Source organism: Ambystoma mexicanum, chromosome 10, assembly GCF_040938575.1.
Source record: "Ambystoma mexicanum isolate Mex_15411 chromosome 10, UKY_AmexF1_1, whole genome shotgun sequence".
Taxonomy (NCBI): Eukaryota; Metazoa; Chordata; class Amphibia; order Caudata; family Ambystomatidae; genus Ambystoma; species Ambystoma mexicanum.
In genome coordinates this window covers 767609012-767633662 of record NC_090932.1, presented here as the reverse complement: position 1 = coordinate 767633662, position 24651 = coordinate 767609012, and the positions used below count along the sequence as shown (strand labels likewise).

The window sequence follows — 24651 nt, the reverse complement described above, 5'->3', positions numbered from 1 at the left end:
TCTTTGTTAAAAAGTGCTGGACACTGCCACATTATTGCCATTCGCTGTGGGATTTCCCTCTTCTCTATTTTTATCCAGTATGTGATGCTCATAAAGAGCTCTTCTTTATCACCTGTGGGGTCGTCTCTAAACATGTCATCATAAGTAATGTCAGTCAACCTGCAACCTTCTTCAATAGCTAATACTGTTCTCTATGGTCTACCCTCATCATCCATTCCTTCAAACATCGCCATTTCCCTTCGTACTATGGTTGCTTCTAATTCTAGAGGGAAGGTCTGTCCCCCCTCTTCGTCCATAGGTATCTGAGCTCCAAACAAGAATTCATCAGGTATCCTCATAGTCTTTCCCACTAAGCCAGGTAGCCATGTCAATAGAATGCTCATCCCACTAAGAAAAACCTTTGGCTCTACTGGTACACCTCGCAGAGCCACTTGTCCTGTGAATGCCAGTATAAATTCAACCAAATTCATGTGGTGTATTCCGGGAGTGGAACACACTATCCCTTCGGCAGTAAAAGAAATCGTCATGTTAAGTTTTGTTATCAGATCAAAATGTTAACTGGTGTCTGTCGTGAATACAATAATGGAACAGACATGTCACACTCTCCTATAGAGACTGGTAATTCATCAGTAAAAGGAACTCGACTCATAGGTCCAGAAAACCCTTAAGGATTCATGGCAATTCCCGACATTGGATATTTTCCCCCTCGTATTAATTGAACGAGTAGCCCCAGTGTCTACTAAAAAAGAAAAAAGATTTACCTCCTATCGTCACATCAACACTTGGTTCCTCTTGGGGGTCTGGTGTCACTGATAGTATTGAACACATCTAGTCACCCTTTGAGCTGTCCTATTGTGGATATATGCATACCCCTGTACCTGTGTAAGGATTCCCTCTCACTACAGTGGCACCTCCTATTCTAGGTGTCAGTAATTGTCCCGTGTTTGCATACTGTTGTGTCTGCATGGGAGCGTGTTGTGGCTGCCCTTAAAATGGATTCAATTGCACTTGCTGTGATTGCTGCGTCTGTTGCATTCACAGCGCCTGAGTCTGATACACAATCTGATCTTGGGTAAACCCTTCCTAGTTTGTGAGCTATATGGTGGAGGATAAGCAGTCCTCCCTCTTGAGAATTGGCCATTCTGTACATTCCCTTGGCTCCCACATACGCGTGCAATGTGCCCTGGCATCCCACAAGTCCAACATACAGGAGGAGGCCGCCAGACTAGTCCCATAGGTTGAATCCTTCTTACGTATTCTGATTCTCATTATATGCATTTTTAAACCCACCTTGATTGCTTTAGAATCCAACCCTTCCTCTATTCGCTTCCATCCCCACTTGCTTCTTCTCTCTCGCTTTGAAACACTTGTGTTGCGCCTTGAAACACTTGTGTATAGGCGCATTATAAATGTCATATCATATCATATCATATCCTATCATTTGCCTCTGTACTTGCTTGGGCAACCCCTGACATAAAATGTAGTAAAATAATGCTACGGTTCCCTCATTTCAGGAGTCCAGTGCTTGTGAATGTCCTGAATGTAAGCAATGGGTCTTCATCTTCTTTCATCTTACATGTCCTCATTGCACCCTTATCTGCTGTTTCAGCATACTGTACCCTGAGAGCCCTCCAAACATCTGTTCTGCAATTATTAAATGGTGCTCCATCATGTGCTGTGTTCTGTGTTGTCACACTTGAATAGCCTGCTCTCCTACAAATGTCATCAGCTCTTTCCACAAAAATGGCTGCTGAGAGGCCCTTAATGTCTCCTATGGCTAACATATTTCCTCCTGTCATTTTTTCCAATTCATAAATCCTTTTTCCAGCACCTGATGTCAAACTCTGGAGTTTGCATCTTAAATTATCCTTATCAATCTGTGGCCATGGAATATACTGCGGTCTTACTCCCCCTTTTTCCAATAAGGAAAATTGCGTGAACCCTAACCCACAATCGGCTCTCATCGGCTGTCTGTCTATGGCAGGGACAATGGTCCCTGACTGTCTCCTTGCTGGTATGATGATATGCTATGGTATTTATAACGCGCTTAATACCAAGAGGTTTCTAAGCACGGACCTTGGGATCGAACCCCTGTTGCTCTGTGTCTATGCTTCCAAGGTGAGCACGTTGCCCCTGGGCTATCCTCCCAAGACAAGTAGCGACCTTAACCTGCTAATATATGGTGGTGATTCTCCTTTCTCACTATACGATCATCCTCTGGAATGCTCTGGGTACACTCCAGGATCTGGCATCCTATCCTAGGTTGTTCTAGATCGGACCATCTTACTTCCTTGTCCGTCTGTAGGCTTTCTTCGGAGGCATATGCGTCTCCCCCTTCTTCCCCACAGAAGGATTCTCTCTCCTCATCCGACATGTCTAGTCCCAAACTAGTGTGACTCTTGTCCCCTTCACGCTTATCTAAGTTTAGTCTGCTTAAGGATAAGGCTCTGTGTTTCAGGCTGAATGGATTTTCTCCTTTGTCTCGTAATTGAACTACTAAGGATTGGCCTCTCTTCTCGCGGTTTCCCGATTTGTTACTTTCCTTTAATTCTTGATAGGTCTTATCAATCCTGTCTCTGATACTTCCTATATCAAAGTTCTTTTCATCTATTGCTACTATAGATGCCCCTAACGTTGCTCCCTTTAATGGAAGGAACTCTTCCATTCTTATTGCTGGACTTGGCTCCATTAACTCCTTTTGCATGAGGTTAATATCAGGCTCCTGTTGTCTCCTCTTATGTTCTTACTCTTCATCTAATTCTCTTTGCTTTCTTGCCTCCCTTCCAGTTCTCTCCTCCTCTTGCCTTCGTTCTTCTCTCCTTGCTTTTGCTCTCCTTTCTTCCTCTTACCTTCGTCTCTGTATTCTTTTGTCCCTTCAATTCTGTGCTTACTCCTCTTCTCTCTTCCTTTCTCGTCTGTCCCTATCTTCTATTTCTCTCTGCCTATTGTCATACATTGTTTGCTCTCTGCCAGTTCTGGTTTTTTCTCCTACTCCTCCTCCTGATAGATCTGTTCTTGTCGCTCCTTGCCCTTTCTCGTATGTTCTTCCTTCAATCTTTTTTCTCGTTCCCTGTCTTTTCTATCGTGTTCGTCTTGATCTTCTCTTTGCCTCACTTCCTCAATGCTTTTTCCATCTAGCTTGAGTAATATCTGCCCTCCCATCCATTCATTGTGTACAAGCGCCACCTTGTCATCTTTATCCTTTTCTCTTTTCCATCTCTTAATCTCTCATTCCATTTCTGTCGATACATTCAATTGCTCACTTTTCTCTTCCTTGTTTTGTATGATCTTAAAGATTTCCTCTTTTCTCTTACTCTCCTCTGGACTATCGTCACTGATATAAGCAGGCGGTTTGTATATTGGATTACTATAACCCGTTGCTGCTTTCAGTTCTTTTAAAGGATATCATATCAGCGTCTTTTACTTCAGGCGAGGTAATGGAGCTGAGGGCTCAACACCTTCCTCCTTACACTGGTTAAGCATCCATTCTTCGGTTGGCGGATCTTCCCTCTCTTCCTGGTACATTTTCCAAAGCTCTAAAATATCTAACCTTTTCTCCAATTTCTTCCCCACGTACACAGCATGCAGGTATGTGGCCATGTGTTGCAGTACTGCTATTGGCAATGATCCCCCTTACAGCCATGGCATAAACATCTTATCTGCTGTGCCTTTCACCCATTCCACACTATGCTGTTTGAGCTTGGGCATGTGTTTTGGCAATGTCTTACATACACTACATCAGAGTAATGTCTCCCATTGTGACGAGTCTCAATTAACTGTCAATACTTACCAGACTTTATAAAATACTTTTACCAAAAAACAACAAATATAAGCACGCTCCAGCGATCACTGCTGAAAACCTCCATTTCTCCAATATTCTCTGTCTACCTCTGGATTGGTATCAACCACTTGCCTAGATTGATAGTAGAACTTCTTGACTTTATCTCAATTTTTTCACAACTGTTCATATCGCTATTTAACACCTTGATTCAACAAAATACATAAACATACAGACTGGTCGACTTTGCACATAAAAATCTCAGTGATCACCCTTTTTTCCTCTCACCTCTCAATTAATACTCTGATCACAGAGTTTAGCTTGTCTTCCTAGCCTAAGGACACCCACTGGGGTGTAAGATGACCTCTTCTAAACCCTCTTGCATTAGGATTCTCAGGCCCTATATCACTCTCTATTCACACAATATTTCCCATTACTCCTGTTACTTTCGTTACTTTCATTACTTTTTTAAAATTACGACAACCCTGTTCCCTTAGTTTGTCTACTCACCATTTTCTTTGTTGGCTCGAGGCCTTTGGTATTGTCTCCTCCTCCAACTGACCACTTTCGCCTTCGGTCCGCAAAGCACCTGTCAAAACCAGGTAGGGATTTTGTCAAAGAGGGACCCTGCCCACCATCTCGATACATCTTGCAAGATTTCGGTTTGGCCGCTCTCTACAGGAAACCCTGCAATCTTCCGGCTAGATGGCAGAGGATGTCTGACTGTCCGAAATACTGGAGTTACTTAGTCGATGGGTGTAACCATCCTACCACTGCTAGCGAGTGTTGACTTATGGCCCTTAAATAGGTAACATATTGTGCAGTCGTTGGGATGCAGAGTAACTCTTACACCAAATAAAACAACTTAGGAAGAAGGCAAAGTCTTTTAAATGCTGTCTAAAACAGGGAGTTACAACAGACATCAACGGACGTCGCACAGCTTAATTGTTCTTACTTGAAGCATTGAATAAAAAATGTCATTTATATAGTAAAAACTCATCATACGTGACGTAATACTATGTGGAAAACAAGAAAAACCTATAGGGTTTTGTGGTTGGCTTAAAGGAATCATCTAAGTATACTTTCTATAAGGGATCGGGTTGTGATTGGGTCGCTACAGTCAGGTGGACAACTTATGCCCACCCCTAGTGCACGTCATCTTCAACCATTTCTTGACACACTGTACACCATTGGCTATCAAACTATAAGGCTCTTCGTTATATAGCCTTCTACCATTGGTTGGCATGCTCGTGCCCTTTTGGAACATTCGGCACGCTAGCAGCACGTAAGCTGGTACCCCAGGTGTCAGTGGGTGGACTTTCACCATGTTTCCCCACCCAATCAGCCCAACATCTCTCATCGTCCATGCCTTCTGCCATGGAGATTGCATTTGAACTTGGCATTGCAAAGTATCCTCACTCCTGGGAATATAAGGGAGTGTGAGCATATGCTATCTCAAGTCGAGAGCTGCATGCCCACCTTCTATTTCTATCCATAGCCCATGTGACAGGAGACCGCAATTCGGCTCCTTTTCTAGCACTTAATTGTGTTAAACGAATAGAATTTGGCAGTCATAGTGTTCTTTCTTTGCACCTTAACAAGAGATGATTCAGCATCTCACGTTCACTGTTCTTCAAGGATATATAACCAGTTCTTGTCTGCTCCAGCCTTTGACACCAGGCCAGACAGCTCTTCTCGGTCTTTCCTCGATTCCACCTGCTTTTTTGCTGCAACACAGCTTTGATCCTTCTTTCTCCGTGGGTCTGAGCTTAATACATATTTGACACTGATGTCCAGATTTTGTATAATGGCGGCACCGCCTGCAGTCTATTCACTACGTATAGCCATCTTCTATGATTACTTAGTCTACTTGCGTTGCTGCATCTGTACAGTTATTAAACGGCTTGCATTTTCTGCAGTGCTCTTCACACATGTAATCGCTACTTTGCATGTGAAAGTTTACTTGATTCCTTCATTTATCATCAGATTCCATAGATCTATAAATCTTCTTCTTCAGCCACTCTTCTCAGTGTATCACACTCATCCCCTGTGACGTCACCTGCTTCTCATTCTTTCATCAGATAGCGTTTTCATGGTGGATACCTTTTCTCAAAGACTCTTTGCGGAATAGGCACACATACTGGTGTGATGCATGGCACGATTTCTGGCTTCCAGCATATAGGCAGGATGGGGGCAGGACTTCCTGCAGATGCATTGGCTGCTCTTCTACACAATTTATACAATTTCAGAGATCTACACTAGGAGGTATTCGATTTGAAACATAGATGGATTCCTTGTGGATTGGCCTACCTCTATACCTAGAAACTGTATAAGACTAAATTAAGTTTAAAAGACGACTCAAAACATATTTCTTGTTTGACCTGCCAGCTATTTTCTTCAGCGAGGTGTGTGGTTTCAGTCTTTTTCAGCACAGAATAGCTGTACAGAATTTGCCATGCCAGAATGTTAAAGAATGTGTTAAGACAGGTGTATATGTGTTCCCTTATCCCTAATGATATTTTCGAAAATGTGTAATATTTTGAGGTCCAGTGGGGTACTGAAGAGACAAACCGTGCCCTCTATGCTTGACTACTCTACCTCAAACAACATATGGTTTAACGCCAGTATGTATTTTCATGCTGATGGTAAAACAATGGATTCATACTGAATCTGCATGACATTTACACCCAGTAAATGCAGGCAGATTCTATTGGAATCCATTATAAAACACCTCCCCCATTTGTTTATTGAGGGAGTCATTTCAACTTTTACAAACAAATATTTGAAAAGTAAAGTATAACAGGCAGTTTCACCTGTATCATCCTCTTTTCCACTACTTGGCGGACCAGTGGAATATTACATGAGGGGACCTTTTGGACTGAAGTGAAAACAAATGTGGTCCTCCCCAGTACAATTACCAGTTCTTTAAAAATAACCCAGCATTTGATTATTTATGTGCTCCTTGACCGAATAACAAAATGAAATATACAAGTTTCAGAAACATTAGTTAAAGTGATTTATATTGTCCTTTTTCATCTGAGTGAATATATTTATGCTGGGCAGAGGAAATCTCTCCTTAGATGGCATGTCTTTGCCCGGATGAATAAACCATTCTTGTGCAGGACACTTCTTCAAAGGACAGACATTTAAATGTAATTATCTGTCAAGTTATAATGTCTGTACCTTAAGAGGTACTTTCCTACATACATATATTGCTGAAATGAATAGTCCAATGTAATTTCCACTGCACTTTTTCAGCAAGTGTCTTTATGTCTGTACCTTTTAATCTTTTATTGAGTTTTTTAAACTCCTTTCTACTTCTCCTACTCTTTGTCCGATCTGATTATGGTTTTGTGATTTCATTATTCACTAGGCAAAGGCACTAATGAAAAGTAATGCCTTTGATGGGCTGTCAATGAAAAGACATGCCATGGAAATGAAGTCTGAGGGCCTCATTACACGGATGGTGGTAAGGATTTACCGGTACCGGTAATTTACCGGTACCGGTAAATCCTTAACGCCTTACTACGAGGTCCCTTTACGGGTTGAGGAATTTAACGCCTGCTTTTTGCAGGCGTTAAAAACCAACCCGCAAAGGGACCCAGGGAGCTAATTACGGTACCGCAATTTGCGGTACCATAATTAGCGCCTTCCCCATTCCCATTATGCCCTATGGGGCAAAATGGGAATGGGGAAGGGCAATGGTGGAAGGAGGAATTACCGCCCCGCCAACCTTGGAATGGGGCGGTAATTCCCCTTTCCGCCATGGTTTTCCGCCATCCGTGTAATGAGGCCCTGAGTCTTTCCGGAGACCCAAATACACAGCATTTTTTTTCATTTTAAGAACGTGTGTAGCACAATACATTTTAGGAATTATTGGTTGAACTATTGTGGAAGACTCCCTCTGCTTAGAAACTAAAGGGCCTTTTATTCTGCAGTACAGTACCTCATTGCGAGACACTGTAAATGGTAAGACTGGCAAACATTCCTGCATTTCACTTTTCCTATTAGTTCAAGAATGAGCTACTAAAAATGTTTGTGAATTGAAACTTGAGCATGCTCTCAGAGGTTCTATTCTGTAGTACTGATTGAAGTCCTATGACTGTCGAGCATAGATGTGTGAGTGGAGGAGAAAATTGCTTATGACATTAATGTAGAAAAAACGCCCCTTTGACGCCCCCTTTCACAATTCTGGATATTGACGTTACATGGGATTTAGCCGGCTAATATATCTATTTGGACGGTTTGCAGAGAAAGGCAATTGCAGAACAATGCTATCATTCATTGGAATGGTTTTCAGTTCCTTAACGAATAGTCACGATGTCCTCAAGGAACGTGTCATACATTCCTGGGGAAGCCTTGCGTTACAAGAGAACACGATTGTAACACAGTAAATCCTAAACTATCAATCTGCGTTAGCATCCCAGTATCGTTTTCAGTTTGTCTTACTTGGTTCAGGCCATTTCTCAGTTATGCTCTTAGTCCAATGTTTGATCCGGTTGCACATATTGTCATGGACCCTTGAATAGGTCTGGCCATGTCCCCTAATCTTCAGTGGCTAGTAAGTAAGTAATACCCTTGACTGGATGACTGTGAGGAACTCTCTTGTTGATTGAAGCCTTTTTAATCATTTTTAAAGAGTACAGTATTATCATTCGGGCACCGTCCAAGCACCTACAGGCACCTTTCTCCTTTCATCTGGTATAGGAGGTTGTTGCTGAAGAAAAAAGCCACAAGTATAAAACAGTGTGACCAGCTTGCGCCTCACACTAAGGCAGAGCAGGTGGAAATGATAAGGTTGCTTTTGGGGGAGTCGCAGTTGCATGATTTTGGGGGGAGGAAGCAGAATCAGGGAATTGGGTGATACATCTCTTGAAGTGAGTGGACAAGATATGTGGCATCAAGTGACATCTGAGAGGAGAATCAGGAGGAGCAACTAATCCCTCGTAGGAATTTGTGAGAGAGTCATGTGTCTGTGGTTATGGTGGAAGGAAGTATCAGAGAGTTGGGGAGGTGTGTCATGCCCCAGTCAGTGTCCATCTCTTTAAGTGAGTGGATGAGGAATGTTCCATTGAGTGACACTTGTAAGGAGAAGTAGGATGAGCTGTGTATTTCTGAAGGCGGCTTGTTGGAGAGTCATGCTTGCTGACTTCAGTGGGAAGAAATATGATATATTCCGGGAGGTGGATGATCACCAGCCAATGAGTGAGCAACACATTTGAACAACATATCAGCCATAGCCAAATTAACCAGAGGTGTTGTTTTTGTTTTTTTTCACATTCGTAGCAGCACTTGCTGTTTGCACTGGGGATGCAAACATTTCAAATGATTAAATAAAGATAACATCATGCTTCACAGATTCATCACAAGTTTCCCTGGAGGATATGCACTGTGTAAGTAAATGCATGGGTATTGCACACCAATGATGAACATTTACAGAGTTCTACAAAGGAAGTTGTGCTTTCAGTTCCTTCTACTTTCTCAGTGGCAGAAGGTCAAAGATCACTGAAATTATCCACTGCAGATCAGGAAATAGCAACATCATACAATGAGTGGTGGTAGATTTAGTTGGAAGAGTGAATGCACTGGGTACAAGTAAAGTGGAATCAGACAAGTTCCATTGTGTGTCAGAGGTGTCCCAAACATCTGAACCAGCATGGACACCCAGCATAAGATTAGTTTTATGAACTCCAGATTCAAAACTAAAGCTACCGTTACAGCAGACTGGAAAGGGAGGTGGCAACAGCTACCTCAGCCCCACTAAACATTGCTCCTCAATAGGGTGAACAGGCAACACATCATCAGAGCGGTGGAAAAATATGAACAAACCAAAACTACAGAGAACTAAAATGACAATTACCAGAAACAAAGGGCTACTGCCACCGTACAAAAGAAATAAGGACCCACTCACCACACTTGCCTTCTGAAACAATCCAGTCAGTCATTCGTTAACATAAGTCCCTGAGATACACTTCTAGAACAATTAACTTACACATCTGATCTTAATGAAATCTAACTGTTGGTTAAAGAGATTTTACAGTGAGCATGGACCCAGACTGGGTGTCCCTCGGTATGAAGGTAGATAAAGGTGATGACATTGTTCTGTGATTTCACAATCACTCATTGGTCCCCAGAGCATCAACCTCTTATTTGTGGAACTTCAATGATTTCCTAAGACAAATATGACTAATATATATATTAATATATATACCCTGAGCATGTTAGGCATTAAATACTGACCAGATATTTGCTCAAAGAATAGGGGATTGGAAATCCAAGTTCTTGATTTCCTCTACATACCAAAGACCAGCTGCTATAGATCAGATCAAATAGCTTGATGTATCCCACTCCAAAAGGTTCTAAATACTTGCCAGTTTAGAAGATAACTATTGGGTGTTCCCTGTGCCAATACCTTCACTAGGACCCAGATTATACCCCCTTTTAATCTAAATGTCTATGAAACTGTTTATCATACCTTAAAATGCCTTTTTTGGAATATAGCCAGGACTATTGGGGAAACTGAATAATAGCCATCTTGTGAATTTCTCCATTCTCTTTAACGTAATTAAGATGGAAGTAGCCTGGCCTTTAGACAACCTGTAATGTGGTGGTGTGACATATTACCATCTGGCAAGGGTGGGAAAGCCATGGCTCTTATATTTTTATTAAATAATACAGTGATGTGGGAAATTCCATCTCTAAAATGTTGATCTGCTGATCAGCTGCATACCATACGCATAGTGTGTATCTGTTTCCTGTTGCATCAGTATCCTGATTTGGAGCACTTGTTCTACCACTGGCACAGTGCAGGTTCAGAAGTCACAGCTGCCCATTTACAAGCTGCAGTGTCAGTCAAGTCTCTGCAGCACAGGGGCTGCATTTAAGATATGCACCCATGTACCAAAACTATGATGATTATATGTAGCCCAAGCTGGTGGCAGTGTAAACTCTAAAGACCTGGGTTAAGGCATGAAGCAAGGCACTATTTAAGAACGTTGCTGTCACATCCAATTCGATATCACATATGTGTCAGCTTCTGTGAGCCGAGCTCAGCTGTGGAAGTAGATGTGTATTCTGGCCGAGCCTGACAAATGACAGGATGGGAATCTAAATGGGCATGCCTCTTCTTTATTATCTTTGTGATGGCAGGTAACACCCTCAGCCAGGGACCGCCGCACAGCAGTCAGCAGCCATGGGCCAGCACAGGCATCAAAGGACCACACCCATTCAAAGGCAGTAGCCTCACACCAGTGTTCCGCATTTCTAAAGACGTTTGTTGAGACGGGAAGGGGCAGGCTTAGAGTAGACAGGAGAGCTCAGCACAGTGGAGGAAGACTTCCACCATTGTGTTTCTGTCTGCCACACTCTCTTTCCTATCCCCTCTTCCTCTTCTGGAGCAAAGAACTCTGTTGGTGATATCAGAAGAGTAAAGTCTACTTCTTTAAAGAACAGGGATTTGACCACTAAGGCAGGCTAGCCATAGTCCAATCACCTACAGACCTTTACCTTTAAAAGAAGGGTTTTCCCACCAGTTCTTTGAATCATCTTTTGGCCTCCAACCCTTGAAGAAGATTTTGTTTGGACCCTACTGGGAAAGTAAGGCCACCTGCTTTGAGGTGAAGTCAAGTGTTCTAAGGCAAATAACAGCTCTGTCCCCTAACTATCCCCAGGGACCATGGGGGTGAACTTTCTGCTGGAACAAGACTTGCCTCTCTGACAGATACAGTGCTACCCAGGACCTCACAATGATTAAGGACCCCTGCAGTTGGGTACCAGCCTCCTCTGTGTTTAGGACCCCAAGAACAAGGGCACTTCTTGTATTTGAGTCCCTGGAGTGGACTCACAGCAACCTGAAAAATGACCTGCTGCTGGAGCAAGTCATGTCTCTCTGCCAGCGGTAACCAGGGCCACACTGTGTTGAAGGCTCCTGCCATTGTAGTCTCCCTCCCCCATATTTGGGAGCATTAGAAAAGTACTCATCTTGTCTAGAGCCCCTGGAATGGGACAGTGCAAGCATTTAGAAGATTGCAAGAGTGCAAAAGGAAGCACCAAACGGTCCCGGTGGTTCAAATATGTTGAACAGTTCTTGAAACATGTCTTCAAGCAGTTCAACAGCAAAAAGCACTAGGCTCCCACTCAGGGTGCTGTGCGATATTTTGGAGAAGATGGCTGCCCCATTAATGTCTAGTTTTCTATGTTAGCAATCAGTATTCACATGTCTTTCATGTTGCATTCAGCTTGTACATCGGTTATGTTAGTGGTCTTCATGTCTAGCGGATGCTATGTTGGTATTCTTCATGTGTAAATGCATATATTACCTAATGTACGTGTTCCTCGTGTTAAGTGCACATTTGCTGTGTGTGTAATGCATGCACATGTATTGTTATTATGTTAGTTTAACTACTTTTGCCATTTTCAGCTTAGGTTGTCTCCATATCCTGCTCTACCTGCCTGTGATAAAGGTGGCACAATTGTTTAAGTTAGTAATGTTTCTCACTGTGCAGTATTGGGCTGGGGGAGGGGCAGAAGTTATGGATGACATATTAATCTGCCTCCCAACAAAACATTCATATTCATCTGCCTCCCCACAAAGTATTTTAGTGCAGCTTTTTAGGTTTAGAAGCTGTACAACTTGTATCCTTAGCCAGCAACATTATAGGAAAAAGTACTCTCTTCGGTTATGTTCCAAGTGTCCATGATTCATTTTCTTAGAGGCAATATTTTATGGGGTGGGTGAGAACACATTCTCTCCCATTAAGCTCCTCCAAACTTGTGTGCTCCAACAGTAAATAACTTCCATTTCCGGCAATGATTTAGGACAAGGAGAACTCAGTCGTCTGAAAATGATTCTGTAATAGAAATATGAATGTCCTGTTTTCTGCCAAACACAAATAAGTTATGCCAGTCATATAATGTCATTCCTGCAACTGTACAGTGTGCTTATTGTTCAACTTGCAAATAGGCAGTCCTTCAAATAAGCATGCACTTTTTTCCCAGGCTACAGCAATTGCTGAGAGGATTGGCTACCCAGCTGACATCGCCAATGATACCAAACTGAACAATGAATACAAGGACGTAAGTGCCATCGTGCAGCGAGGTGAACAATGTTGCAGTCATTCGGCTATAATGTTACAAAGCCCTCTCCAATTGCTTGTTCTGGTCAAGCACATCCACCGGATTCTCTCCATTGGCAAAGCTTAGAGTTCTTTGATTTTAAGAATATGAAGCAAACAAATGCTGCCTGCGGCTCCCGCACACCAAACTTTCCACTTTCCTGTATGCTCACTAAATGCAATCAAGGAACGATGCCAAGGCATTATTTTAATTTTAAATTAATAAGATTGTTTCAACACATTTGATTGCGTGTGATTGCTTCAAGTTATTTCCAGAAACGTTAAGCTAATGCATTGTATGATCTACACAGGGCATGTGCAGTACATGTCAATGCTGCTCACTGTCCACAGAGCCTCCAAACCTGTATGCACACTTATTGGAATACATCCAAACGCTTATAAAGGCATGCCATAAGCTTAGACATGTGATACTTTGTCTTGTTAGTAGTCTACTATTTCCTGAAATGTACAAGGAATGCTCATTACTGACCACATCATCCAAACAGTGGTCACACAAAATAAACACCTCTCAGTTTTACATTCTCATTAGATGGAAACACAAACACACACAAAGACCAGCAGGGCATCATGGCCGCTTCACCAAACCTCGCCCCCTCTAATCACATGGCCACCATACAGCTGGATGATTATCCCACCACAGTAGAAACCTCCAGAGTGCCACTCAGTCTCGCCAAAGGGTGGAACTCATTAGCATGCAACCAAGAAGAATCACACCTGGTGCCCCCATCGTGACACAAACTCTGGATGCCCCAACCCAACCCACTTAGAGTCTTGCTGGCATAAAGAAAATGGCTGCTTTCAATCTGCAAGCAGCAACTTGATTGGTTTTGTATCTTGCCTCTCCCAGTCAACCCACTCACTCTATCCCTTCCCACTCCCTTACCGGACCGAACACCAAGAAGTCATTAAAATGAGAAAAACGTGGTTCAACGCTAGTCCCCACTGTTCTACTTCCCAGTTTCTTTCCAGCTCAAAAACCCTTGTGATTGCACACTGATCAGCACACCATCTCTCATTCTGTTCCTGTTTATTTGTTATTACATTTGTATTGCGCACCTAACCCTCAGGCATCTGGGTGATTGACTTAAGAATGTGGTTGATATGATATGATAGGTTATTTATAACACACTGAATACCCAGAGGTTTCTAAGCCCGCCCAGGGATCAAACCCATGTTGCTTCGTGTCATCTTGCTTCAAAGGCGAGCACGTTGCCCTTGCGTAAGGTTACAAATCATACTTAATTATACAGGTCAATTAAGTCACAGTGATAAAAAACAGTTGCAAGGTAAGGTAATGTCTTCATACAAAGATGGGTAATGACTAATAGCAGGTTGGCAAAGATGAGTACAGGATAGCAAATGATCTGTCCGCTAGGCGAGTCAAGGGCTCTTATGGGTAGGGAGGATGCAGCTTAGTGCCCTGTGCGAAGAGCCACATTTTTAGTTTTTTGCGAAAGGACAATAATGAGGGATGCATCCTTAGTTCCATAGGCATGGCGTTCCAATAGTTAGCTGCCAAGACAGGAAAACTGGAGCCACCTGCGTTTGTCTTTTATATCTTGGTGTGGTCAATTGCCCTATGTAAACTGAGCGGATGGGTCGGGCTATCTGGGTTTTGGTGATTAAACTGGACAGGTAACGGGGAGCTGTGTTAGATAGGCATTTGTACGTGAGCGTAAGTACTCAAATTTAATGCAGTCTCTAACTGGTAACCAATGAATATTATTTCTGAAAGTGGTAATGTGTTCAGACTTTGGGATATTGAGTGCTACTCTAATTCGGTTGTTCTGAACAATCTGGAGTTTCTTGATGTTTTTGGTGGAGAATCCTGCAAAGATAGCATTACAAGAGTCAATCCTTGAAAGGATGAGTGCTCTTGCCAAGGTGATGCAGTTCTCTTCTGTTAGATATGTTCTGCATGCAGTAATAAGTTTAGCAGTATAAAATGATGCCGAGGTGATGGCATTGACTTGACGAGAAAGTATGAGGAGTCACGGTAGACTCCTAATGTCTTGACTTCTTTGGCGGTCATGATGTGGTTTCCATCTATGTCGAAAGATTGGTAGGAAGTTGGGAGGCTCTTGAGTTTTGCGGAGCTGCCCAGGATCAAGATCTTGGTCTTGTTGTCATTAAGACAAAGCTCGTTTTGAGCCATCCAGGCTTGGATAGTGTGAGAGATTGCGTTTAAGGCTTTGGCATCTGTATTGTAGTGCCCTGTTATATGAATTAGTATTTGGGTGTCATCAGCAAAGTTTGTTTATGTGACACCCAAATTGTCTAATTTATCAAAGAGAGGTGCGGATGCCTTATACATTATAGGGGATACGCATGATCCCTGAGGTACTCCACAGGTAACTGGGGTAGGGATACCTGCCGCAGTGGATGAGAAGAATCTCATCGAGCCGTTCGAGAGGAACAATTTGATCCACGCTATGGTGTTGTTGGAGACGTGGGCATCACTCGCTAGGTGGCCCCATAATATGTTGTGATTTACTAGATTCTTACCCCTGAAATCAAATGGAATTCACTAACAATTGGACTAATATGCTGACCCCACCCCACTTCCCAAAATGGAAGCTCTCTGTAAAAGCCTGCCATTCCTAATATTGCAATTATCTTGCACCAGTCCACTGGACACTACCTCACTTTCCAGGAAATAACCAAGTGCCCTTTGCACCCTATCTCCACCAAAGTAGTGACTTCTGTCCTATTAACTGTGATCAGACCCTCTGCTCAAAAAGTTACATTTTCGGCACCCACTGCTTTCTGCAGATTTTGTCTCATCTGTCTTTGCATCTATATAAGCATGGCATTAAATATCCTCTTGTATGTCACATTCGCATGTTATTCAATTGTCATCTTTATGTCACTGAGTACTTTCACACAATGTATGACACACAGAATTACCATACACTGAGGCTGCAAGGAAACTTAGAAAGTTGTAAGACATCGCAACAATAGGTCTGTAAGACATTCTGATTTTATTACAGGGTTTTGCAAGCTGCAGCTCGCCAGATGTTTTGGACTATGCCTTCCATGAAGCCTGACCATTGGCTATACTTGCTTGGGCCAATGGGAGTTGTAGTCCAATACATCTGGAGAGCCAAAGGTTGCAGACCAATGGTACGTGGTGTTAGAAAGTGATATTTTTAGAATGTTCTCGATTTGTAGATTCGTGGGAGTCTGCTCCTTTTATTTGGCAAAACGAAACATTGCTTTGTTGTAAATACACATTATCTTACATCCGTGTTGTTCCGACCCTTCTAATAAAAAATAAGTGAGCATGTCTCTAAACAAATGCATTTTTTCATTTTTAATTGTAGTTGAACTTCCGGGAGGATGAATACTTTGAAAACGTACTTCAAAACATACTCGTGAGCCAAAAGGAGCAGCTCAAATTGCTCAGGACAAAGGTGGACAAAGAACAGTAGGTTTTCTACGTTTTTCTCTTCTTAGGTTTCGTGAATCATTCAGTCTCATAGTAAATACAATGATAATCTATAATTTAAAAGAATATAGATAAAAGAGATGACTATTTCCAAAACGTATTTTTATTTGTGGCACAGTAAGTGGAAATGCGCGCTGTTGGTTGCCTAGAGATGCGGTGAGTACTATCCGAGGCAGGTCTCGATGCTGGCTGTTGTTTGGCTGTTCTGCTGTGCGTGATGCGTCAGTGAGAAGCCATTTTAGGGCCACTCGTTAGCTATTCACGGTTTTTGGCACAGGCTTTGTTTACAATCAGGTAGCGTTTGGCTTTGCTGCACATGCGCTCTGCCTGACCCACTTCAGAGTGTGCATGCTTCAGTAATGTGACTTGGTACGCTTGTTAAACCTGGCACCGCCTTGAAAGAAATTAGATGGCACTTTAATCTGACTGTACATTTGCTATTTTGGCAACCCCTTTAAACTTAAGATAATTTACACTGCTGTGTATTTGATCGTTGAAATCCACAGGTAGTGGCATGCCACTCAGCCCAAGCGAGTTTCAGTGTAATGCCATTCTATTAAGCTGAGTGTTTCTTCAGATTGACCCCCATAACCATCCAATGTGAACTTCATTGGACAAGGGGGCGGGGGTTCAACATGTATATATGTTATTGCAGGGGACTGCAACCTGTGACTCTACAGATGTGTTGTGCTTTGTCTCACATGGTCCCTTACCATTAATAATGCTGGCTAGAACTGATGGGATTTCTATTTCAAAACATCTGGAGAGACACAGTTTGCAGGCCATGCAGAATGTCCTTTTAGTTAAGGTGATTGCATGCCAGGGGAGGGGTCTGCTCTGGTTGCATGGCAGTCGTGCCAGCCAAACATCTTTAAGTGTTGTGCTCATGCCCTGTGCTCACATATGCATTGGCGCTTAGCACCTATTTGGGTTCTGATGTGCACTGAAACTGAAGGGTCGTAAGTGGTCCATGCTGAAAATGATTTTTTTTTTTTTTTTGCCATATCCGCCCCATTCAGTAGGCAGGCTGTATGGATTGCTCTTTTTCCCTGAGGTGGGTCTTAGACAGGGTGTGGTCCCATTCAGAGGAAAGAGCCGCACGGACAGGTAAAACGAGGACATATCTCTTCAAAACTGAGTGACGGGTTCTGGGATATGCCTGCATATGCTGTCGGATACGCCCATGCTGTCCCTTCTGTGCGTAGCATAAATCTGCGTGCATAGGGCGGCACTTCCTTCAATTGAACGTGCTCTTGGCAACTGAAAGACCCTTTTTGTCTCTTGGGATTGTAAGTTTTGCTTTTGGTCAACTCTGCGCCGAGTGCACAGAGAATGGTAGATTTGTTTCCTGTACAATGAAAATCAGCATGATACGTTAGAAGACGGCCCTTTTTGAAGCAATAATGTTTCGGCTATTGATGCCATTGTTTATGAGCTGGCCGACGGGGAGAGCCTTGAAGCAATGTATATTAGCAGTAAATGCAGTTTATTCCATTTGCCCTGCCTCCATATGGGACATTCCAAGACATTTGTAAAGGATTTCCTAGGTGAAAATAATACTCAATATTTGTTTGGCTTATAGTGCTTCATGCCAGATTCCTGCAGCTTCTCAGTAGTGTAATAAACAGTGTCACTATTATATCAGAGGTGTGATACTCCATTTATCAAGCTTCATGTGGTGAAGGGCTGAGCTGGCCGACCACGATATCATAGCCTTGACCTGTTCCCCAAGCGCACATGTTCTGCCTGAGCTAGTCTACCGGCTAGACCAGGCGTCTGCAAACTGTGGCTCTCCAGATGTGTTGGACTACAACTCCCATATCCCCTCACCATTGACTATGCAGGCTAGGGCGGATGGGAGTTGTAGTCCAAAACCTCTGGAGAGGCAAAGGTTGCAGATACCTAGGCTAGATGTTTACGGAGAAAGCACGGGTGGCCTCAGTGGTAGTTTTAGATGCTGGAAAGCTTCAAGCACACAGCTAGTATTCCTTTTCCGATGATTTTATTATAAGTTCATGAATAGGGAGTCAATGATATCTTTGTCAATTTAATCACAAAGATTAAAGGAAGAACGTTGTAATTATATTATAAGTGTCCACTGACTGCGTTGTACCCGAACTGAGACAAAAAACCAGATCCTGTGTCTGTTGGCAAGCAGCGGTGGGTGCACAGGGATTCACCCAGTGCCTCTCTCAGCTCACAGGGATGAGTGCAATTACAGAAATTCAGATGTGCTTTCGACTACAATGCTGAGCACCCCAAGCACAGTGAGTGACAGAGCAGCAGTCCCACTTGCTGTATTCTAAGGATGGTCAAGAGTCCCAGTCTTTGAGTGTTGATGAGGTGAGTGTACCCTAAAATGTGGACCTGCTCTCTTTTGATAGATCAAAGACTCAAATCAATTGGTGGCTTCTTTAGAGCCTCTTGGCCCCCCTCCTAATGTCACAAAACATGTGTGCTGCAAACTTTAGAAATCCTGCCGAGGGAACCTCATTTCCCTCCCCCATCAGCTGGGTGACTTGGCAAAGCTAATTAGAACACGCGCAAGATTGAGTGACCACTCCCTGCTTTGCCTGTTGCTCTTTCATGACACGTGTGTAACATCCCTGAATCAGGGACAGCCCCATTCAATGATATGAGCATCACTGCCATCTTCAGTCATACTGGAGTGTTATATGTAAAGCATTTCTGGGAGTTTGCGAAAGTCTCAAGGAATCCATGATAACGTGCTATTGAGCTATGTTGTCCTAGGCATGCCAATGTTTTTGCTCTGCACTCGGTAAAACCTGAACACACAGTGACTGCACTTCTTTACACGATAACATGCAGACCCTCAACCCTCCTGAGCCACACTCCGTACCCTCCCCCACCCATCCACAATGCATTCCTGAAGACAAAGTGGCATAGTACAGTATCGAAAGAAGCAACACTAAAGTCCGAGTATTTATCTAATTGATTAATCATTGATTTAAAACCAAAGTAAGCTGGGTTGGCTAAACATCCAGCTACTAGTCTAAAATTAGGATCCAACTAAATAAAATATGCCCAAAGGTTATACAATTGCATTATAAACAATAAACACACACTTATTGACAGCACACAATTACATTTAAAATACATTACATTGTAAAATTAAAACTAAAAATCAATTAACAACTCCTAAAAGTGGATCCTTCTCTTTGTATGCTCGTTATATCAATGCACAAGTCATACTGTTCTATCTTCCATTTGCAACTAAAGAGAATATTATATTGATACTCCTGGGATAATTTGATTGAGATATTTTTGTGAATGTGGTATAGATTTTGGACCCGTAGACTGGTGTGCATTTTACATTTTGAACTCGTAGTGGATATGTTGAGTTTGATGACTCGGAGGTACCAGAGTCAGAGGAGTACAGGGGCCCCTGTGATTGATTCCTTTGGTTGGTATTGACGAAATACTTTGCAGCCTTTCAACTGATTGGAATGTGTAGCAGTATAAAGGGTGTGTAGTTTACTCTGCTACAGACAGGCATCTAGTGAAACGATAATCCTGTTGACACAATCCTAAGGTTGGTGTAATATGAAAATGGCATGATTAGCACCTTTGATGTAAACTCAAGTGAAATAGTCATTCATGACATGGACTGTGGCCTAGATAGTTGAATCTTGGCAAGCCTTCTGTATCTGTTGCCAGATTACAGAACATGTGCACAGGTGTAAATGCAATTTTACATGGTATAAGTACTGTTGTAAAGCACCCAGAACCCCTGGTTTTCGGTACGCTCTACACATGTCAAAATGAATAAATAAATAAATAAAATATTGCCCCCTTGTACAAAAAAACGATTCCATTATTGCATTTGTGCAACAGTGCAGTGCTCTATTACTAAGCATAATGGCATTTGTACTTTTGGAATGCCCTGTACTGTTATCACTGTTGTTCTTGTTGTGAAAGATACAATGCAGAGTTTAAACTGTTTTCTTAAATATCTAATTGTTGGTGTAGAGTGGCATCCTGAAGCTAGGGTGAAGGTGTCCAGGCATTCCAGAGTTGATGGTCAAGAAGAGTTTGAGAACAGTTGAAAATTCATGCAGTTCTTTTGCAACTCATGTTGTACAGTGGTATGCGAGCATTTTAAAATATGCGAGTTAATAGGGTATTCAACAAAGACAGCTAAATGAACCTTCATATGATCGGTCTAGGAGTCAACGCCAATGCCCATCGGGTGAGGAAGGCTCTACAGAGGCTTAGCATGGCTTTAGCATGTGTTGATGGCTAGAGCAAGGATATGGGAAACCACGTGCAACAGTGTGAAATTGTAATATCTTCATTAGTAATGCAGCACTATATAACAGGAAGGAAGACAATATTTTGTAGGAGAATTGATACCCCCTCCACCCGTTCCAGTATTTCTTGTAGGACAACCTGTTCATTGATATGAAAATGCAGTGGCGAGGTGTTGTCCCTGAAGAATTCATATTCCAGACCTTTGATCAATGAAGAATAAGTAGGTTATACCTAAACCACCCTTTGGTTGAATAGAAATAATCCAAATACGTGATGAAGCAAATCTGCCATTTTGCAAAGGCCACATGTTAGGGAGAATTCTCAAGAATGTGCTAATTCCCTCCATCTTAGAGACCCCCAGAAACTTTGCTGGATTTTGAGGACTTGATTTTTTTAACCTGGAGAGAGTGTGACTCTTTTTTCCACTCTCTCATGTATGTTTGCGTGAATTTTACCTGTGTGTTTCTTTTTGGTTATGGAGTCCAACCAAGTCCATAGGCATCATATTTTACAATTGTGTCACACAGCACATTCAGTGCAGTGACACAGGGAAGTCTTTTAGATTTACCAAGGTTTAAATCCCTTCTCGGGGACAAACTACTGTTTCCCAGAACAGTAGAGCGAAATTGACTCTAGTTAGCATTTTACTTGCTAGTCCCAGCACACCCTATCTTACAATAGACTTCTGGAGGGGTTACTTAGTATCCCCTGTGTCTGTTAAATGACTCCAATCAAGCAGTCCTACTAAGTCAGTGCCTTGTCTGGGATTGCTCAAGGGAAGCCCTTATTTATATATTTGTATGTCCAGTTTGTGTACTCTGGATGACAACCCTTATATAACACCCCTCTCTTAGAATCCCCCTGACCCCACTGAGCCAAGAAGTAAGTTTGTTTTGCAAATTTAAAAGGTTTATTTGGGAATTAAACAATATATATATATATATATATCACACTTTTATAATAAATTAATAATTGATATCACACTTAGACATATGACAGTGAGTGATCAACAATGGATGATGTGATACTAGCACACTGGGTAATTACTTAGGAGTAGTATAGAGGATAAGGTAGCTCAGAATGCTTTATATGGAACAAGGAAATGCAAGGTGGAAAAGAAGCAACACAGGAATAAACTTGATATGATTTCAGCAAAACATAATAAAATCACTTTTCCCCTTTTGGCAATTCACCCCCCCCTCTATGCAATGTAAGGAGGTGGAAGTGACACACACACACAGTCTTCAGGAATACAATCACAGTACAATCCCAATTCAGTTCCCCCCTAGCAAGCTTAGATCAACAGGGATGATTTTAAACACAGGCAAAGTACTTTAAAGGTGGTATGCAAAGAAGGGAAAAATATGCTAAAAATTATTTTAATTCCCTCTAGAGGTTCAGGGTGCGTGTTAGCTACTTTAAATTAGTTCAGGAACACTTTAGCAGTGCTCTATGAATGACTGTCAGGTTGCAAACGAATTTCAGCAAAGGAAAGCAAGGACAAATATTTTTACACGTGGCTGAACTGAAGCAAAATGTCAAATCGCAGCAATTTAGTCGCGTGCGTCGAGAGCAATTATGGAGGAAATATAAGGAGTAGAACATCGGTTTAGAGCTTTTTGGAAAGCATAGAATCTCAGCTTCAAAATAAAAGTTAAATCTCGCTTTTATCAGAAACGGTTCAAGGGATACGGACGATTTTGTGGAGGTAGATTTTCAGAAATTAAATTTTAAAGTTTCAGAATGACAGATGACAGTTTTGCAGCTTTGAATCAAAAGACGGGACACGATTTCTATGATGCAGTTCTCAATAGGTTAAAATAGTTTGAATTAGATTATTTTAAACTAAGAGATTGGTTTTTTACAGTTCTGGCTGGGTACTCACACTATATTTTGGAAGGAATGGGCCTTGTCACAGATCTGGTCAGGTTGACTGCGGTTCTCTCCCCACGGATGGTCTTTTGTACCGGTTCTCTGGTTACAGCGGTCTGGGTCAGCTTTGCTCTGCTGGTCTGGCCCTTGGCGCTTCACAAAGGTCTGGTCTCTGGTTCCGGGTACAGCTCTGCTTTCTGGGTGTTTCTGGCACAGGGTTCTAGGCCAGAATCAAACAGCTCAGCCCGGCTGTTTTACTCTGATGTGCCCCTTGGAAGTCTGGGGTAAACCAGTTTGCAAAAGATTTTGAGGCCTGCTGACAAATTCTGAAGTCTGGATTCAAAGTTCTGGTCTCTGTCTGGATTTGAAGTCTAAGTGCTGGATCTGGTGTCTTCTGGCAAAACGCTCCGCAAGAAATCAGCTTGAAGTGGGAAGTGAATCTCCCTACCTGTCCTGCACAGTCTCCTTTTATGTGTTTAGAAAGTTGGAGGGTCGGCTCATCTTCTATGCCCAACCCTCTCAACTTATCATTGGCCAGTTCCTCCTCTCTCCCTTGATAGGGGGAACTGGGTTGTGAGTCAGAGTGATGAGGTAAGTTTATGGTCAGAGGATCCTCCCCTTGTCAAATTGCACACAAATCTATTTCTGATCCAAATACATATTTATCTATGCACTATTTTTCTAATATTATATGTCCAGTTAACATACTTTCTGTAGCACCAAACCATCCGATCCCTGTCTTTGTAAGAGGTTGTGTCCACTTATGACAGAATTCTCCCCTTTTCATCCAGATAACGACCTCTAAACCTTTCCAGATTTTACACAAATGTGCACCAGGGATATGGGTTACAGATGATAAAGCGTCAGATTTTTAACATGCAGACATTTGGAGTAACAACCTTTTTTCTGCTACTATCCCCAGGAACATACCACAGGGTCCTAACACCTCTTAAAATGTGCATAGAAAATCACAAGAATGATGATGTTATTTATATTATTTTTACAAGTCCGCACTATGAATTATCCATCTTTTTAAAATTATGCTCTGGCCCCAAAGGGGTGTGGTTTTCGAAAGCACGCGGTGGAATTTCTGGTTTATCCACTTCCCCCAAGCTCAGCTTGCTCACATGCAGTGCCCCTCCCCATTTCCTTCCAAGAGGAAGCCATTTACGACCCCCCTAATTTAACATTTGCCAGGGCCAAGGACAGTGCTTTGTTTAGTTTCCTGCAGTCCCCAGGTGCTCCTCTCCTGATTCAATCAGGGAGGTGTCATCTCCTTTTGGTGGGGACAGCAGAATGCAGCCAGGCCTGGGAAGAGTGGCTGAGCAAGTTTCACTGCTGTCGGGGGTAGTTGCCGGGCAGAATTCATTCTCTTCAAGCCAGGCTTCAGCTAAATTTCACTTTAGTTCCCAGTTTTCTACATTCAAACCAAACTTGCAATTTTTACACATGCAGCTAGAACGCTGATTCTAAGTTCAAAACTATGGCATTTAACAGTTGTAAACTATATGCCACTCAACAGTAGGTCACTCATTTATTTTAAACATTTCGATTTTAGTGTCATTCAGTCCAATTTCACTTCAGCTGCTGACATCCACAGCTCAGCCAGTTTTGTTATAAACATTGTGTTGGGCTCTTTCTCTTTCCAGATTTTGTATGCACCCAAGTCTACCTTCTGCCAAATGTCTGCTGGTGTTCATTGAGATTTTTGAATATCTTGCAATGTTTAAAATAGGCATTTTTAGCTTGCATTTCAGAGAAACAAAGGTGATTTCAAAGCGTATTTTTTTTTTTTTAGCCACCGGTACTGCTGTTTTTCCTTTGGCACACATTTCACTCATGGCACTCCTGGCCTATCACGCTCGCACTGGTGGGTGGCAGGTCAGGTGACCATTTTGGTGTGCGCAAAACTGAGCATTTCTCCTGGTTCTGGGATAGAATGATGGGCGGCGACAGCTCATCCCCACATCTACCCAGTATATTGATTTAGTTTTGTTCTGGATTGGAATGATGGGCGGCGACAGCTCACCCCCACATCTACCCAGTCTAATTATTCAACATGGGTCAAAACCCTTGACATGTCTAAATGCTCATGTAACATCTTTTATGTTACCCTTTTCTCAATTGTCTGGCTGGTGGCAGTGCTT

At 42.4% G+C, this 24651-nt stretch overlaps 1 protein-coding gene across 4 annotated transcripts in view; it reads left to right on the top strand.

The window, feature by feature from the left end:
- Positions 1-24651, top strand: part of MME (membrane metalloendopeptidase) — a 589667-nt gene that overhangs the window by 424832 nt on the left and 140184 nt on the right. For all 4 annotated transcript variants that reach the window (XM_069618415.1, XM_069618414.1, XM_069618413.1 and 1 more), the window contains exons 15-16: positions 12776-12853; positions 16236-16339. In XM_069618415.1, the coding sequence (XP_069474516.1) occupies positions 12776-12853; positions 16236-16339 (182 nt within the window). The remainder of the gene's footprint in view (positions 1-12775; positions 12854-16235; positions 16340-24651) is intronic.